Source organism: Anguilla rostrata, chromosome 1 (assembly GCF_018555375.3).
Source record: "Anguilla rostrata isolate EN2019 chromosome 1, ASM1855537v3, whole genome shotgun sequence".
In the NCBI taxonomy this organism is placed as follows: domain Eukaryota; kingdom Metazoa; phylum Chordata; class Actinopteri; order Anguilliformes; family Anguillidae; genus Anguilla; species Anguilla rostrata.
In genome coordinates this window covers 22,668,292-22,687,381 of record NC_057933.1, presented here as the reverse complement: position 1 = coordinate 22,687,381, position 19,090 = coordinate 22,668,292, and the positions used below count along the sequence as shown (strand labels likewise).

The window sequence follows — 19,090 nt, the reverse complement described above, 5'->3', positions numbered from 1 at the left end:
TGAATTTCTTTCAACACACAAAATGACCAACCTGAATTAGACAACATTATCTACATTATATTTTTATAAGCCTTGGATCCCCCATGCTATAAAACCTCCTGAAAGGTTATTGATTTTTTGTGCACTTGTCCTCAGCCTTAATTAAGCCTTAATTCCACAGCCTTCACATACCTCACAGTTGGACTCCTCCAGGGTGACATCACAGACAGCATGGTAGGTTGGTAGCACATTAAACATGTACAATTTCTTCCCAATACAGGACACTTTGAATGAGAAAAGAACAGTGAATGACCAACATCATTTTAATTCGTTTTTGCCTCAAGTTGCTTGTTGCATTTCTCCCTCTCCTCAGAATGGTCCTTCAAATTATTTACAAGTTCAATATTCATTAAGTTTGGATTTTTCAGAGATGCTAAAGCCTTGTGATGTTTCACATAGTTCTGTACTCTCATTAATGGGACTTTCCCTGTTCTTTGTCAAAACTATTGGTCATGGACTTAAATGAGTAAGTCATGGATGCTGTGCATTTTGGTGAAAACAGTTTTCATTGATATCCGCTCGGGGCTTTGTAAACATTGTAACGGGTGGCCAGGTTTTCACTGCAGGGAGGTAAGGTTTCCTGAACAATCAAGTGAACCTTTTCCCAGATAGACTCACACTGTGCAAAAACACATTACCTGCTTATGCTCACAGGTTGTGCATGTTTCTTGGAGCTACTTGCATGCTTTGACTATTTTTTAAAAGAATTAATTAAATCAACGATATGCAGCATTTGTATCTTTACATTTACAATTTGTATCCAGCCTCACTTACATCTGCATTTCTATGCAACATATATATAATTTCTGGACAAATTTGATATGTGTAGTATTTTATGATTGTGGTCTGAATACTATAAATTAGAGATGGATCAGATTTGTCCAAGTCCAATTTGAATCGCAGCTGAAATCTGGTTTGTTAGTTGTATCAGTTATGGCTGTATGCTGGGCCTTAATACAGGCATAATCACTGATTTCCATTTTTTGGTACATTTTTCAGAAAACAGTATATCTATATCAGTTGCCTAGGCATTGTATATTGTTTGTGTCCCTGGGGGAGGGGGGTGGTGGCAATAAGGCAAGGTAATAAGAGAATTGTAAATTTCAAGGCTCCATATAAAAATAGTTTATTATCAGTGACTCAAATAAAAACCTCGTTTGAACTTTACACGGTAAGCCTCCTGAGACACGTTTTGAGAAACACTGTTCTGCAGTGCTCTTATAGGGCACTGTAGAACACCGCATTTAACTTCAGAAATAAATGAAATCATACTTGTTTGGGAACATTCAGTCATCTTTAGGGAGCTGTGCATGATGCTATACTGCAGTCACATGAATTTAAGATTGTTTTGGGATCAAAGATTTTATCTGAAAACAACCAATCATGATAGCACTGTTGTGGTAGAAAAAGGGGGTGTCAAACTCCCGCAATGCCAAACAGTACTTGAGATTCTGTATTTTGCCTTTCACTTCAAGTTCAAGTTGAATGTTCTACTTCTGCTGTATACGCAGAAAATATTGGGATGGGATAGATGTCTACATCTAATTGGACCAATTAAATCAGGTCAATTGATTGGAACTACAGAAATTGGATTTGACATCTAGAAGTGGAATTAAATCACATCCCTGTGGAGAGAGGACGGATGTCTTTTAAATGCTAATTGGTAATAGTTCCTGACTGCTCACCCCTGCCCAATAATTCTATAGCATGCAGTCTTTTAAAGCAGATGGTTGAAATTTCTCAAAACACCAGTACATTTTCTCATTGCGACAAAATGAGAAAAATCTTTTTCAAAAATAAAATAAAAAACAGTTATGAGGCAATTCTAGATTTAACAGAATCAGTTGGTGCCAAAGACCTCCTCCTACAATGAAAACATTCAAATGTTTCTATTAAGAAATAGAAGTTCAATCCCTAAAATAAATCCCTAAAATAAACAATCACATTTTTTTTTGCTTCAGATACTACCTTAGAATATGATTTATAGTAGTTGATTCCGACACAAACTGCTGTTTCTATAGCCCATTTTAAAGTGTTTTTATTTTTTTATTTTATTTTGAAAGACCAGAATACCACACTGCACATGACAGGTAAAAGTAAAAGGACAAGAAAATCTGGGTGATTTTCTATCAGATAATTTGCTATCAGTGCATTCCTTCATTTAACACAAGGAAGTGTCTTCAAGAAACCCATAAAATGTGGAAGGCTAAACATGCTAACTAGCAACATTGACCAGAAAGCAAAACACATTTGCCTACCAGCAACCAAAACAACACACATGTAAGCCAGAAATTTAGCTGAGTTCTCACATGCATTCATTGATTCCTCGCACAACTTTCTGATGAGGCTTCCAGCAAAACCACTGGCTTTTAACACAGTACTGCACCTCATGGTCTGATATGAATTCATGTGTATTGACTAACTGGAGACAGGGCCTCACACAGGAATGCATAACTGGCTATAGTGTTGTCCCGGGAGGGAGGGTTTTAGCTGACACGGTATCATCCACCTTATCACACAATAGTGACTACACTGGCCTTCCAGGTATCTGCTTGTGCCAGGTGTGTAAAATATAAGCAGTCCCCTGCCTCACTGTTTGCACAATTCAGCTAGAGGACTGCATTTTCCTGAATTTAAAACGCGACGACTCAGTATTTGCACAATTTAGGGCAACAGAAATGAAAAGGCAAACGGCTGACTACACACACTTCAGAGGACTAAATCTTCCTGAATTTAAACGTGATTACCATTCCCAATTGGGAAAATAAGAAAATTGAGATAGAAATATAGATAGTTGTTCAAAAGAAATAACTGAAGCAGCTTGCAAACGGGAACATCCTGTCCATTCTTCAATTGCTCAAGCTCTTTGCACAGTTCTTCCACAATAGAGAAAAGCAGGATTCTGGATTTTCTGAAATGACTCCTTCGACGAGAAAGCAGAAAACAAATTGCAAATGTAAATAACACAGTGGTCTCGCGTCTGACCTGTCCTTAGTGGATTTTATTTTTATTTATATTAGAGGTATTTTTAAAAAGCACATTTTCTTTAGGCTTAAGAAGTATCTTGGAGTTAAGGCTTTATAGAAAATTGTGAAGTATTTCTGTGTAATATACCTGGTTCCATCTTGTCGAGAACTGTCTTTGTGCGTGTGAGTCTGCGGCTCCACCCTCTGAGATCCCTGCGCCTCACGTCACGGGGCTCCGTCAGTGCCACAACTCCTCTCCTGCAGCCATGATGGTAGGTGTTATCCACAAATACAGCAGATCAGATTTATCCTTTTTTGCTACCATTAGGTATTATTACACACATTAAGCTTGCTCGACATTAAAAGTTTATATTAACGTGTGATTTTCGCGTATGTTTTTCTTTTTACTAGCAAGAAGGGTTGGACGATGGTCCCGATTTCCTCTCGGAAGAGGACAGAGGAGTAAGTTTTTTTTCTATTTGTTTCTCTCTAGCCTGTTCGTATGGTATGGTAACTGCTTCACTTCTCTTTCTGTATTATGACGAATCTGTTTTTTCAAGTGCCCAAGTATCCAAGTATCTAAAGCCGCTGATGGCTAGCTAGATAAATATTCGGATTGATGACTGGTCAGAGCAAGCTAGCTAGCTAGCTAGCTAGCAACATTAGCTATTCAGCTTGTCAGTCAGTTGACTTCTTACTGGAATCAACATACATGTATATTATGTTATGCTCTTGGCTTGTTCATCTGATTGCATTGTGACTATTCTTGTTTCACATGCATCGGTCAACCCGGTTGTCGTTAGATCACTAAATGACTGAAGTAGTTGAATATTTTTCCCATCTGTTTTAAAGTTAAGGGCCCTGTCATTGGGTCCAGCACCCGTCACTCTAGCTGGCTAATGTTATCTACTCACCTAATCCTATTTATGCATTTTGCTTTTACTACTTTGGTTAAACGGAAATAAATGGCTTGTCTCTAACCAGCCGCCTAAACTCAACGTTAACTTCATACTTCTGCTGCATGTATCTAGAGCGCTATCAACTTCAAAGTCAAAGCGCTTTGAACAGCAAACAACACTGCCATTCGTTGCCGCCGAGACGGAGTCCTTACACTAAAAATGAATGGAATATTTAGAGGACGATGTTTATAGTGTGATCGAGTGTTTTCTTCTTGTCGTTCTGTATTATTAATTTCAAAATAAGAAAATGTATCGTTGCATTGTACTGAACATTTTTGAATCCGTACACACAATATCAGCTCGGACTGTGGCACATCAAAGCAGTTTTGGTTTCATATATATCATAGCTGATGCGGCCAGATGTGGGAGACTAGATAAACTGAATAATAACCTTTTAGCAGTCGCTCTCTGCCACTTGACAGTCCTGCCCATTGGAAAAAGCAACGACCTGTTGAAAGATGAAAAGCCCAGTGTGTTCCTCTTTTTTTCCTCAGTACTGGAACCACACCAATTAATGTTGGGAGGTTAGGTAGCCTAATATTTTCCTCTTGTCTGTTGGGCTGTAGCAGTTTACTTGCACAGCTCATAGTGTAATGGTTTTAGAATGTTTCGAATGACCCTGATTATCAATGTCAAAGTAAAATTTACACAAATTAACTCATACTTGCTTGTCTGAATAGTCTAGCTAAAATTCATATTGGGTTGCTTGGTTAAACATTATACCAGAACAACATCTAAGTTCCAATTTGTATTTCCATAGTTGCAAAAAGGAACTTTACCCCAAGGCAGTGGAAAATGAATGCACATTTATTTATTTTGACAATGAACTCACTACTATGTGTGTTGTATCATGATGCCTACCAGATAACTTAAGTTTCCATACTATGGTATGCTGAGGAACTTGTTGCCTAACCACTCAACTGTCCTCTGATGCAAATGCAAAATAAAATAGAACCCAAGTCTTAATTTTAAGTTTAAATTGAAATTTTGGGGGAATATATTATAAATTGCTCTTGATAAGAGTATCTGCTAAGTAAATGTAATGAGAATTGCTTGTAGAGGCTCTATAATTTTCCAGTTGAATCATGGCTTGGTTTGTGGATTTGTTTAGCTATTTGGCAAATAGTCCATCATGGGAAGATGCATTAAGTGCGTGTTACAGTGTTGGACTTGTGAGAAAACCATGGTGGCATGCTTCATGTCTCTCTCTTAGGATTGCTGTAGTTGTTTTTATAATAACTTTTAACTTCGTAGGACAGCTGTTGATTACTTATGACTCGCTTGTGTGTGTAACGGTTTAACCTGGAATCACAAATGTTCCTCAGCCTAGGGCGGTCAACGTGGACTTGCAAACTGACGCTACACTACAAGTGGACATTTCGGATGCGCTGAGCGAGAGGGACAAGGTCAAGTTCACCGTTCACACCAAGGTCAGCCTCCTCCCTTTTCCTGCGAATAACGGTGTTGCTAGCTTTCCGTGTAGCTGTCTAATGTTATCATTTCTGAATCGCATCCCAATGTGTTGCAGTATACTGCAATAGTGACAAAACTTGCATTCTACATTTGAGGGTTTGCTTGCTGGCATTGAGAACGTTTTGTCTCATGCTCCCAGAGACTGGTTCTCTTTCAGTTCCGTAGTTATGCCCTTCCCTCGTCTGCATGTTTAGGCACCAGGTCTCATTTAGGCTGGAGTCCTCTTCATGACCAGGCCATGCCTGTGTGGGCTGGAGATGAGGTCTGAAGGGAGTACTTCCTCTGTAAGCATTGCTAGGCCCTTACCTGTATCCTCTGTTCTTTCTCCACCCCCTAGAGCACGCTGCCAAACTTTAAGCAGAACGAGTTCTCGGTGGTGCGACAGCATGAGGAGTTTATCTGGCTCCACGATTCCTTCGTGGAGAACGAGGAGTATGCTGGGTACATCGTAAGTATGCTTGGTGCAGCAGCATAGCAGTTCATCCCCTTGGTCGGGGTAGAACGCACCCCAGACAGCCACGAGTTTGAATCCCGTTTGATGCCGTTTCCTCTTTTAAGATATTTCTTAATTTCTCTAGTAAAAACCCAGTCATTTAAACTGACCTGTTCTTACGGGTTTTACTTTTGTATTTATTTTACCTGTATCCCAGACGGTATGCTAACTAGGCACTAGGCATTTGCCATTTTATCTGGTTTTATATGCCAGTATTTACTTAAGCAAAATTAAACAGTGCAAAATCTTTAAAGTGAAAATGTGCCATTGTCAGTCACTCTGGGTTTGTTCATTTATGAATGAGTAAACTGATCAGCTATACAAATTAACCCCCCCCCACACACACACACACACACGCGCACACACAACAAAAATAGTATAAGTGGACCTTTAAATGACTGTTGGGTAAACTGGTTCTGTACAGTCTGCACAGCTATGCATATATGCATTTTGTGGGGATGTGAATATGAGGAAGTTGGTGAAAAAAAGATCCTTACAGTGCATTTCAGTTCCATAAGGACAACGCTCAATACCTGTTTCATTTTCCATGAACAAATCATGAACTGAATAGCCTGTCAGTGAAATGTTTCTTCTCTCTCCAGCTAGTGACATTACTGGTGTTCAGTCCGGCCCTTAAAAGCTTAAGTTTCACTGTCCCATGTATACTGGGGCTATCCACTGATGCTTCATGCAGCTGATGACAGTGACAGGCTGTATCGCTATAAAATGCTATATCACATCCCTGAAGCTCTGAACACTGGACAAAGTGTTTCCCCCTTCCTGTTTACACCTCTCATTTGTTTGATGAACGAGGATTGGCTAATGTGGAGACCTCAGTTATCCATTTGGACTGATTGGTCTCTCTTCCAAACAGTGTAGCCCATTGTATCACGCAATCTTTGTGGTGGTTTGAACCACACATGCCAGAGATGGCGGTGCATAGATATAGTGCTAGATTACCTTACTAGTGAAGGGTTTACAAAAAAACAGTTAATGATTTATGAGGCATTCTTTTGTGGTGGCGCATTCGAGATGATTTTAAAGTTGTTTTTCGTTGCACTTCATATCCGTTTTCAAAACGAGTCCTTTTATGTGGCTCAAATGAAACATTTTCTCGAAGGCAGAAAGTCTTAATATGAGGGGCATGGGTTTGTGTTCATGAAACCATTTTTTCTCATTAGCCAAAGTAGCTTGCTTCAGCATAAACAATGCATTTGACAGGGAGTGCCAACAGCTTCGAGCGAGGGACATGAGTTATGGGCCCTGTGGTGAAGCAGCCTTGAAGTTAATGGAAAAAATCTGATTTCTCTAATGAATGGGGAGGGCAGGCAATAATGTGCCCGTCTGAGATTTTATCTGGATCAGATCCAGTTGTGTCTGGGCCTTTCCTCCTAGAAAATCAGATATGCCTTCTATGCTACACGCTTCTGTGTCTTGCGTTCATGCATAATCTGCACTAGGTTTATGCTACCCCAACTTTTTTCTTTCTTTTTTTTTTTTTCCATTTTCTCACAAGTTAAGTGTTCACCAAGCATATGTAATTATGTCATTAGTGACCTGCCCAATTATTGTGCGCGCCCCTCTTACCAGGGGTGGAGTTGCTGGATGTAATTGACCCTGCTACACCTAATTACACTGTCAGTGTTATTACAGTGTCGGCTTTAGCCTGACGTGGAGGGAGGCACGCGGAATGCACCGATGCACGGTTCTGCTTGGTAGTTATGCCCGAGTTGGAACTGGGGCATAGGAATGCTCTTACGCTTTTCACTTAACTGCTGTAGTTTTCACGTGGTGGTCTCCAGTAGGCCAGCAATTTAATCAATCAATCAGCTACTGTACTTAATCATTAGATCAGACAATTAGTGTAATTGTCTTTAATTTAGTTCCCTTCTGAATGGGGTTGTTACTGTCTCATGCAAAACCCAATATAGAAATGTTACTTAAATAGTATTTTCAAATCATCCTGTTTGAAAATATTACGATTTCTTTTCTTTCAATCAGGAAGAACATACAACCACTATTTCTATATAAACAGAACTCGGGGAACAATTCATGATATGCCCATGAGTTTCTACAACTTACAGCCTACAGTAGTGCTTACCACCTAGCACAGTTATGACCAATGGGCTTTACTGCTGTGGTTTTCACAGCCTCAGCCTGAATGTTGTTCATACGTGGCGCTAACGCTAACTTATGCACCGCGCCCAGGCTTGTGTTCCAGCATGGTCCCAGATCAGTGAACAGCAGGTAATAATGTCGAGCGATCTGCCGATTTGCTGTCCTTGGGTCAGCAGGGTTTAAGGGGGTAGCATTGCATGCATTAGAGTGAGGATTCTGTGAGGTCAACCTGTTTGACCTCCCCTGTTCTCTCCCGGTTATGACTCAAACTAGATTAGCCTGCATCTGATTCCTGTATCTGCTTACAGTTGTTGTGCTGCACAGCAGGAGTTCGGATCAAATTTGGCAGCAAATTGAATTTGTGTGTGCTCTGTCTCTTTTTTTAACGTGACCTTGAGTTCTTTCAGTCTGCTATATGTGGTTTTTGTGCAATATCAAGGAGCTTTTTAATATAGCCTGTTTAGGATGCGTTCAAGACAAGAGGTGTACTTCATCACACCCAACGAGATTGAGATACGAGCCATTTTGATTTTATTCCGTAATTTCAGTATTCTTCAGTTGTTTGCAGTCAGGTATCATTTGGTTGGACAGCTTTTTAAATATTTTTGAATGATGTATTGCTTTCACATCAAAGGCCACAGGTGGACTTATTGATCTGAAATTGGACATGATATTTGAATAGTTAAAGTAGCAGCTCATTTTATACGGAATGTGAATATGAAAATTACTGCAGTTATTTCAGTGCTAATTTTATTTCAAGTGCTCTCATTGTAGAATTTTCATCTGGTACAAAATGGCAGTAAATGTTTTATTTTAAAAAAACTTGGTAATGGGATACAGGAATTTACCATTTAGTAATGACAGGTGCAACTTTAAAAAAATAGGCGTCCATCCATAATTGAGCTCAACAGTGGTAAAGGGAGAGTGAGATTCTATTACCTTCTACCTTGTGCTTGTCAGACACTGAAGAATATGAATCATAATACTTTGTTTTCTGTGCCACAACAAAATGACTGATTACATGGCTTCACCCGATAAATGAATTGTAAATGAAGTTTTGCACTCTAATTACTGCATGACAACACTAGCGTGAGCTCATACATTAACTAAATATTTGTATACATGGTGTCAACATCCAAGGCTACTCTACAGATTGTTAGCAGGACAGGTAGGCGTGCAAACTGAGGGAATGTACACAATCTCATTTGTTGTATTGGAACTCTCAAGTCATACATTTTCCAGGGCTAGCCTCAGACTCATTTATATAATTACAAATGAGAGTAAAGTCAATGTTTCATTAAAGGAAGAGGCTTTGGTTTTCATCATTTACCAGTGTAGACTGTTTGGCAAAGTGTGCTTGGTCTGTAATGGCCTTCTTGCAGGGCACTGGTTTCTTTGTGGGAGGGTATGTAAATGGGCTTCTGGCATGTAGAGAGCTCCTGGACCAAAGAGCAGTTGCTGGGAATGAGTAGCAGAAATTATGTAATTGAGACTTCCTGTGATTGACAGTGTTTACATGCTGTTTTCCTGGTTTTCAGATTCCCCCTGCGCCACCCAGACCCGATTTCGATGCTTCAAGGGAGAAACTGCAGAAGCTGGGAGAAGGGGAGGGCTCTATGACCAAGGAAGAATTCACCAAAATGAAACAGGAACTAGAGGCGTGAGTGACCGGAGGCACCCTCTATATGAACTCAATGTTACTCGTCCCAGTCTTAGCGTCAACCCAACCTGTTTAATAGCCCCCGGCCTCAAGCTGGGAGTTGCAGAAGGATATATATCAACCCATTCACCCATTATCTCTCTCTCTCTCCCTCTCTGTCTATCTATCTCTTTCTCAGCGAATACCTGGCCATCTTCAAGAAAACCGTGGCAATGCATGAAGTATTTCTGTGTCGTGTGGCAGCTCACCCTGTTCTCAGGAAGGACTTGAATTTTCACGTGTTCTTAGAGTACAACCAAGATGTAAGTGCACCTGACGGCAAAGCCGGTTTGTTTGGCTGGGTTTCAGGCTGCTCACAGCTGCGGCTGTCTCTTAGCAAGCTGGAAACCGTTTGTGCTTGCCGGTTTGTATATTTCACATAACTACCCGAGTGTCTCTTCTGTGCATCCATTTCAATGGAGAATAACTGCCTGTTGCTAATGCTTACCGCTTCACACCCTGACTTCAGTACCAAGGGGTGATATTCGCTGGGTTTGAAAAATAAGTGCCGTTCAGCTGTGAACGGTCGTTTCCGTAACTTTCCTGCTGCTGTGCCTATGAATCAGCATCTCAGTCTCGGTTTGATTTTTTTATTGAATTAGTCGGTGATTTCTACGCTGCTTGGGCAGGCTACATTTAGAACTCAGGCACAGGCTCGACATGCAGCGCAACGATTACGGCTGTGAAACTGATTTGGCTTAGGAGACATTTTTCTTCCTTCTAAACACCATATTATGGTGCCATTTCTCAGTTTCTAAACGAGTAGAGAAAAAGGGTAAAACTCCCTAGTGTACAATGTTACCATTTCAGCTTTACTTGCTGGTGAAGAAAGCCAAAACACGCATCAGAATGGGCAAATCGCCTTGTGTGCAAACGGACTTGGAAAAAGGTGAAATCTAAATTTATCTTTTGGTGGAAGGACTGTAAACTTGTCGAAAGGTTTAATATAAAATGTTACTATGTTGAATTGGATTCTTTGCCCATGGAAAAAGCATAGTTGATGTAATTAATTTTTTGTGTACGAAACGGCAAAAGGTTTCCGCTGCAGTGACTTTCTGGCTCTAGAGGCAGAACTGCGGTTCTTCAGCAGAGTAGTAGCAGCTATTGTGATCACAACCGTTTCAGTTCCAATATTTACTGTCACTATCAATGTTTTCTTCTCTATAATTGTAAAATATCTAATGCTAGAAATAATAATACTGTTGTGATTTTCGTGTTGTATTTTATGTATTTACATTGCTGTTTTTTTCATTCACCCGAGCGATCGTAGCATCGCGGATCCCAGTCTAAGGTGGGGTTAGGCTAACGTTTCCTCAATCTTGTCCTCGGCAGTTGAGTGTGCGGGGTAAAAATAAGAAGGAGAAGCTTGAGGACTTTTTCAAGAATGTGGTGAAGTCTGCAGACGGTGTGCTGGTGGCAGGAGTGAAGGTGAGGGGGGAGGGGAGGGGAGGGGGAGAGCGGAGGGAAGGGAAGGGGGGAAGGGAAGGGGGGGAAGGGCTTCGGCTTCCAGGGTCAGGGGCAAAGCCTCTCTCGTGATTATGTCATGTGACTGGCTGCTGCATTCTCCACTCTGAAGGGAAGTCTCATCTGGTGGGTTCTGAAGACCCTCGCAGAGTAGACTTCTCCAAGATAATTTACAAGTTAATTGACTTGAATTCATTTAGTTAAGTTATGCTCCCCAGCCCCCTTTCTCCCAAGTAATGCTCATGCTATAACGCTCATCGCAGCCTCTGCTGCTGATTCAGGAGGGCACGGACAGCCATGTTCTCTCCTCCAAAGCACACCGTGTCGCTGCCACTTCTTTTCTGCGTCTGATCCCCGACTGTGGGGCTCATCCATGCACTGGAACAGCCAGCAGCCTTCATTACACCTTCATTTTACAATATTTTGTTGGACAATCTGAGGGGGAATTACAAAATACTTAAGTTTGTTTTTGAAAACTGAATCATTATATCACTGGTAAATTTAGGAAGTAGGACTATACATCTTTATTATACTACTGGTGCTGCACTCGCTTTTGAAGTCTTGTTTATCTTGACCGTTTTTTTTTATGGATTTCAGGACGTAGACGATTTCTTTGAACACGAGAAGACATTCCTATTAGAATACCATAACCGTGTAAAAGATGCGTCTGCCAAATCTGATAGAATGATCCGGTCTCACAAAAGTAAGTCCCATTTTTACCTGAACGCTGCCCCTGACTGACTTCATGCTTCTCTGACACGCAGTATCACAAATGTTTTTAGCTGATTTTTCTTTCTGTTAAAATGAAAACATGCAACTGTTGTTTAATGGCGCGATTGTTCTACAAACCTTGCAACTGAACTGTGGTTCATATAGTTACATTCATTTAAACATGGCAATATATAGTATCATGTTTTACTGTGGAAGGAAGTTCTTCCTGTGTCTGTCTGTGCTGAGCTGTGCATTTTATGTCTGTTTTTTTTTTTTCTTCACTTTGCCTTATTTTGCTGGCAAATGATGAAATGGGTGAGTTGGCTTTTCATTGGTCAGTAGGGTTATGTTCTGAGCCCTTCAGGAAATGAGTTCCTCCCAGCTATTTGTCGATGGCTATTAACTTAAAGAACCCATACCCTGTGGGCGGGGCTGACCTTTGGGGTCTTCTTAGGGAAACATTGATGCAATAAATTAAATACTGCAAGGTAGAGAGACGTGTGTTACTTTCTTTATGCCAACTTGCCTGAATACTGCAATCTGTACGCATTGTTCCTCAAGAACTTGAATCCGCAAAATTATAATCTGTTTCCACGACAGTAAAACATGATACTGTGTATGGCCAGAAAGAGTGCTGCAGATATTTGCTTATTTTACTCTGTGTCAGTTGTTAAATCTATTCTGCAATTTTTAAATATTCTTTTCAGGGAAGAAATGTGTCTGTATGCGCACGTGTGTGTGTCTATAAGATAAATGCTAATAAATAAGAAGCTGGTAAATGTGTAAAATAATTTTTTTTTGAATAGTCATTGTATATTAATCATGGCTCTTTTCAGATGATACAGTAAAACTGTCTGGTTCCAGTCTGGTTATATTTGTAAATATTAACAGACAATTAAAAGCTGTCCTCGTACAATTGAGTAAATGCACGCACATCTATGTGTATGGGAATATTTTCATGCATATGAATATTTCCTCTGAGGACAGTGCTTGACATAGCTGCTTCGAATCCCAGGACCTGATGTCCCCTCTCCTTTTTAGGTGCTGCAGATGATGTCAATAGAATCGCGTCCACTCTGTACACGTTAGGGACGCAGGACTCGACAGACGTCTGCAAGTACGTGACCTCTGGGGTTCTGTGTGCCCTTGGTTTTGGGTCTGGCCTGTCCGTTTGGGCCGGTGAACCGTTATGATTTCCACCTCCTTTGTCTTTGGAGGAGATCAGGCAGCGTGTGACTGGCCTTTTTTTGCCTCCGTTTGTCTTGTGAACCACTATCACGCATGGGTGACCACGCTAGATTAGCCACTGGCACTTCTGAAGCAAGATTTAATTCCGCTAAATCGCCTCGGTGCACCTTTTTGAAGCAACAGATGTTTGTGCTTTTGGTGACGAACAGAATAACTGATAATGAGGAAGGATACAGATGTGCGACCATGTTCATGCGGTGAATTTTTATTAACAGCTGACATCAGCGACAATTTGTCAGGGAAGATGTTATACTGCATTCTACTTTTAGGTGACAGCTATGCATATTTTTATTTTAATATTACTGCTTTTACGTAATATCCTTAATGACTTATAAAATATATGAATAACAGTGAGTCATTTTCAATAATAAAACCTTTCTTCATAGTTCATGAAGATGGCCATTGTTAAACATTTTCAGGTCTTAAGGATTTAGGGGTTGATCGCATTGTTCTGTCAGACCCACTGTGAAATGTGCTCTCACAAACTAAAGTCTCTGTCTCTTCCAGATTTTTCTTGAAAGTGTCTGAACTTTTTGAAAAAACACGGGTAAATACCTCTTCCGTTCCGCTTTATTCTTTACATGACTATTAAATATGCTGAAGTAGTTGTTGTTTGGTGTGCGTTTTAAAAGTCCTGCAGCCACCTGAGCTTTATTCCACAAACTGGCTGCATCACAGTGGCCTAACAGGCCTGAATTCAGTAGATGGGTTGTGCTGCTGAATTGTTTTTTGTGGTGAAGCAATTGATATTAATGAGGAGTGGAAGTACTGTACCTTGAATTGGTTTTTTTTGTACATTGACCTGTACAGAAAATCGAGGCACGTGTGGCTGCAGACGAAGACCTGAAACTTGCTGACTTGTTGAAGTATTACCTCAGGGAGTCTCAAGCAGCAAAGGTGAGTGCCCCATTTAATGACCGGAGTCACCCTTTGCTTGGACGTATTATAATTTATCTGTTTTCATGTAAGCCATTTCCACAACAAACTGGTGCCTGCCCGCGGCAGATGGGTTTCCCCTCTGAGTCCGGTCCTGCTATCAGTCAGGGAGTTTTTCCTTGCCACTGTTGTCCTTGGCTTACTCTTTGGGGGCCAGTTCTCTGTAAAGCTGCTTTGTGACAAAGCTCCTTTGTTAAAAGCGCTATACAAATAAAAATTGATTGATTGATTGATACGTAACTTGTCCATGAAACAAGTTGCCAGTGATCACCCAGCATTGTCCCAATACTTTGTGCAAATGTGCATTTCTCAATGCTGCATGTTTGTTTTAGCAACACGTTCACTAAAGATTAGAATGAAATGAAATCTGAAATATTTGTGTGTCAGAATAAAATATTTTGGTGTGCTTTTTGTTCTCTAGTTATGTGTAATGTGATCATTAAAGTTAATCATCTTTGACACACATTAAGCATATTAAATTAAACTAATTATTCTAATCAAATATGGCGTGAAAGAATAAAAAAAAACATCTATGGGGAAAAGAGGCTTATGTGTATTAACCCAATTCTGACACTTGCATTTTTCAACATTTTTTAGACTTTGAAATTAAATTTGAAATGGTCCCAGCTATAGCCTATCTGAGACCTATTAGATGCCTTTTTAGAAATCTGGGCAATTAACCTGAGCTTGGACATAAGGCAAGTTTAAACTTGCTCTTTTGGTTCTTGAGAACTTGAGGACTTCAACTTTTAAATTCATTTTCAGTGAAGTTGCACACTGTACTAAAACTTTGGTAAATAAAAGAAAAAGAAGCTTACAAAAATAATTTCTCAGCTTCTTACATAATAAAGTGCAGAAACTGAAAAGGAATGTAGATTTTTCTGTTTCATAAGCTTAATCTCAAAAAGGCTTTTTCATAATAAGGACTGTATTGAACATGGACCCAGTTGTCCCTAAATATCTTAAGTGTTATCCTAAATCTTAAGAGTTTTAATACTTACTGCTGAAATGTTATTTTGGGTTAAATGGATGTGCATGGAGACGTTGCACTGATGAGGAAGTGTACCTGATGAGCAACATGCTGCACAGTATGTTGCTGTTGAATGCATCTCAAACGAATCATCTGCAACTGAAAGTCACTGATTATGCAGACCAACAAGTTTAACGTTTTTGCACTGTTTCTTGGAATGCCAGTCTAATTTTCAATGCTTCGCATGATTGGTTCATAAAACGCTGTGCTAGAATTGACCTTTTTTGTGTAGGCTACAGGTAGCCTATGGTAATCAATGGGGTGGCATTTTTAACATTACTCATTTCCTTGAGTTCCCGCAGAGTAGGCATTGGCATCTCCTTTGTGGTTGTGTTTGCTGTTTTGTGAAAGCTCCATACAGGTTTTCACTCTCATGTTCTGGAAATGTCCTTTTGGAAGTCTGTTCTGAATGTAGTTCCATAGTTCCTGGGTTTTGAATGTGCTTGTCTGTGTTTGCTCTTTTATTTGGGTTTTGAAAAGGGCGACACTGAGGCTGTTCACAGCCAGTTGTGCAACATTGAATAACTGGTTGGGGTTGTGCACATTTTTTGTTGTGCTTATTCGCAATGTGTAGAGGAAGACCTCCTAACTAGTCCCGGCTTACCAACATTTAAGTCCATTTCTTAAGGTATAAAATATTTGGAAATTGCATGACTACGAATGGCTTTAATATCTGCAAATGCTTCCTCTGGCACCCTCCCAATAAATAAAAATAACAATTTGCCTTTGATTCTCTGTGTTCTCACTGTTGCTCATTGAGCGTTGAATCAGACTATGATGGCGGCGTTGTGCGTCTTTTCACAGGATCTCTTGTACAGAAGAGGGAGGGCACTAGTCGATTACGAAAATGCAAACAAAGCGCTGGACAAGGCCAGAGCCAAGAACAAGGACGTCCTTCAAGCAGAAACCAGCCAGCAGGTCTGCTGCCAGAAGTTTGAGAAGATTTCCGAATCGGCGAAGCAAGGTACTTTTCCAGTTTTCTTTCATTTCTGCTGTTCCGGTTGCATTTTCCATATTTGGTGATCAGCATAAAGGTCAGAGCTCTCACTCTCCCTGTAGTTATAGTGCTAGGTGTGAAGGTACCTTTAAGGGTACATTTAGGTAAATCTGCAGAATTATAAATGGATACTGTAAAAATCTGTCATTTTTTCTGGATAAGGGACTCAGAGATGATGCCAAGTCAGCGAATGATGATAATAATAAGTGAATAAAAAAAGGCTGATATTTTAATTGTATACCCTGGAACGACCATTAACTTGTCAGCCCAATATCTGCCAAGTAAATGGATTGTTCAGTATGAAAAAGACAAAATGATGTCCTTTAGTCTGACAGTGGTTCAGAGATGAAAAGTGACAGGATAGCTTGTGCTGCAGTGTTTAGAGTCTTTATCCAGCATTGGGTGTGATGGTACTTTTGATTTTTTTTTGACAAGCTTGACATGATGCAGATGGCCATTTATGTTTACCTTGCCTCAAGCTCCCATAGTTCATTGCAAAGTCATTGTCAATGGTAGCTTTTAGATGTTGGTGAAGTTCTTGATGGGAATTGTATTAATAACTGGAAAACCAGTTTTTCTGACCAACAACTGCTTTAAAAGTATAACATCGATTTATAACTTACAAAAACAGATCAAGCTATATCTCATATAGATCATTTCATCAATAACCATAAGTTACAACGTTCAGATTTAACAAAGTACTATTCATTCTTGCTATAAATGGGTCATTAGGTTTGCCCAGGGCAACATATATTGTAGCTTACTTTTTGTACAACTGGATATTTTAATGAGTCTTTAAGATTATAATGGTTCTGGGTCATTGGAATATGGTAAGCGGATGTAACATATTCCTTTATAATGACCCTTCATTCTTGTCCCGCCTCTATTTAGAACTCATAGATTTTAAGACGAGACGGGTAGCTGCTTTCCGGAAGAACCTGGTGGAACTGGCAGAACTGGAACTCAAACACGCCAAGGTAATTGCCCCAAGGGTCAAGAGGACCAAAAAACAACACACTTTGCAGTGAAAAATCTGAAAATGAGCAAACATTACTATATAGTGTTATGAGTAGGTTTGTAAGAAGGTTATTATAAGAATAATCATGGTCATAGTGGTCATTGTTTGTGATAATGGTAATTAACAGAAAATGCACACATTTCTTGTCTCCTTTACAGTGAACAGGAATATTGGTTCATTTTGCTTTAGGGATATGTATCCACTGTACCTCAGGCTGTTGAAACCAGACACATATTTGCTTGGTAGTCTGCTCGACTTTATACTTGTGCAGTTAATGTCTGCAGGGGCACGTAGAAGAGTTGTAGGGGACACTCGCATTAAAGGTAAATCAGTATATGAAAATGACAGCTGGTACAAAGGTTTTTTGTTCAAGAAGGATGTGGAGATTCCTGCTGTTGGAATTATATTGAGATGACTGATCTGCAAACCTCCCCATTCTTTATTTTTTATTTTATTTTTTTTAAATCTCATCTCGTATCCAGGGTAATCTACAGCTGTTGCAGAGCTGTCTCGGGGTCCTCAAAGGAGACACATAAGCCCAGGGCCGGTGGTCCACTGTAAAGGGCTTCCCCCCTTCCTCACCCAGTTTCGGTCTAATTTCGGTTTCTGGAAAGATGAGAGCCTTTCCGGGGTCCGTTCGTCCGCAGGATGTCCTCAGCTGCCAGCCCCACTGATGCCGAACCCTTCCACCGCCCCCCTAAAAGCAAGGAAGTCCACCGTGGAATGTCTCCCAAAGTCCACACAGCACAAAAATAAAAACCCTATATCTTCATTTAATCACGTCAGATTTAATCATTAACAATCATCTTTTTCCATGGAAACTGCACTGTAAATAATACTGTCATTCTGTCCCCAGTTTTCTTTTTTGCTTGGTGTAACCGTTGAAGTCAATAGTTTCAGTAATCCTCTCTGTGATGCTGCTCACTACTGTCGTTCCAGTTGAGCTGATTGTTACTATTATTAAAGTGTATTGTCACTAAAAGCCTTGTATATGTTGTATTAGTTTTTACTATACCGCTAACAAACATCTTAATCTGATTAAATTTTTTTTTTAATAAGTCGGTAATTTCACACATTCTGAAGTACGACTTCTGTGATCTTTTTCATTCCAGATAAAAGAAATGCTTCAGTATGTTTGCCTTAAAATGTAGACTAAACCTGTTAAGTATTGTTAAATCATAGTTTGATTCCCCCCCCCCACTTTGTGCTCTGTATATGATTTTTTTTCCACACTGTGTGACCAAAGCTTCCATTAATTCAAATGGAGGATTGCAGCGACAACAGTAATAATGGAAATGATGACAAGAATGATTATGAAAATAATAAACTATAATGTTTAACTTGGAATGACGAACAAATTTTATTTACTATTGAGGAAAGGCTTCCCTCGGCATCATCTGTGAACCCTAATCCTGTTTATCTTCTGTTTCTTGTAACATTTTGCACATATCATCCAGCCATGACAGAAAACATGGAAGAAACTTTACACCTGCTTTGCATCATGTACCTTCCTTTGACATGTTTGTAATCACGTTTGTTTTTCCCCCCGTGAGTCAAATAAATTTTTATTTTCTTGGCTGCTGAAGGTTGAATAAAGTAAAACTGACTGGCCTTAATTCTGTTGTGTATTTCTACCGAGATGAGGCAGCCATGGTTATAAATACACTGAGTGTTTTCTTTGTCATTACTGATTAACAGGAGTCTTCATCTTGGAACATTACAGTTAATATACAATTCTTACAATATATCCCATTTTAATTCATATATGTAGCAGGTTTTTTGGGTATGCTACCTATCTTAAGTACCTTCACTTAAATGCGAAAAGTAACGAGTAAATTTGCCCCTATAATGACAATTTTCTTCCCAGAATGGTCTTTCACTCGTCTCACCAACAGGATGCTCCTGTTAGTTTTTGTTCCCGTAAAATATGCTATGATCG

General features: G+C 39.8%; 1 protein-coding gene and 1 long non-coding RNA gene across 2 annotated transcripts; one reads left to right on the top strand and one right to left on the bottom strand.

The window, feature by feature from the left end:
* Positions 1-2,061: 2,061 nt before the first annotated feature.
* LOC135252258 (uncharacterized) lies at positions 2,062-3,284 on the bottom strand. Its single transcript, XR_010329373.1, has 2 exons — positions 3,154-3,284; positions 2,062-2,962 (listed from the first exon to the last, which is right to left on the bottom strand). It is a non-coding gene; the product is annotated as an uncharacterized LOC135252258 (long non-coding RNA).
* On the top strand, positions 3,192-18,762 carry snx6 (sorting nexin 6). The gene is made up of 14 exons (XM_064330118.1): positions 3,192-3,277; positions 3,417-3,467; positions 5,290-5,394; positions 5,775-5,885; positions 9,587-9,708; positions 9,887-10,010; positions 11,080-11,175; positions 11,809-11,914; positions 12,964-13,039; positions 13,678-13,717; positions 13,981-14,067; positions 15,941-16,100; positions 17,025-17,110; positions 17,634-18,762. The coding sequence occupies exons 1-14, from the start codon at positions 3,272-3,274 to the stop codon at positions 17,685-17,687; spliced, it is 1,224 nt and encodes a 407-aa protein (XP_064186188.1). The 5' UTR covers positions 3,192-3,271; the 3' UTR covers positions 17,688-18,762.
* Positions 18,763-19,090: the final 328 nt, after the last annotated feature.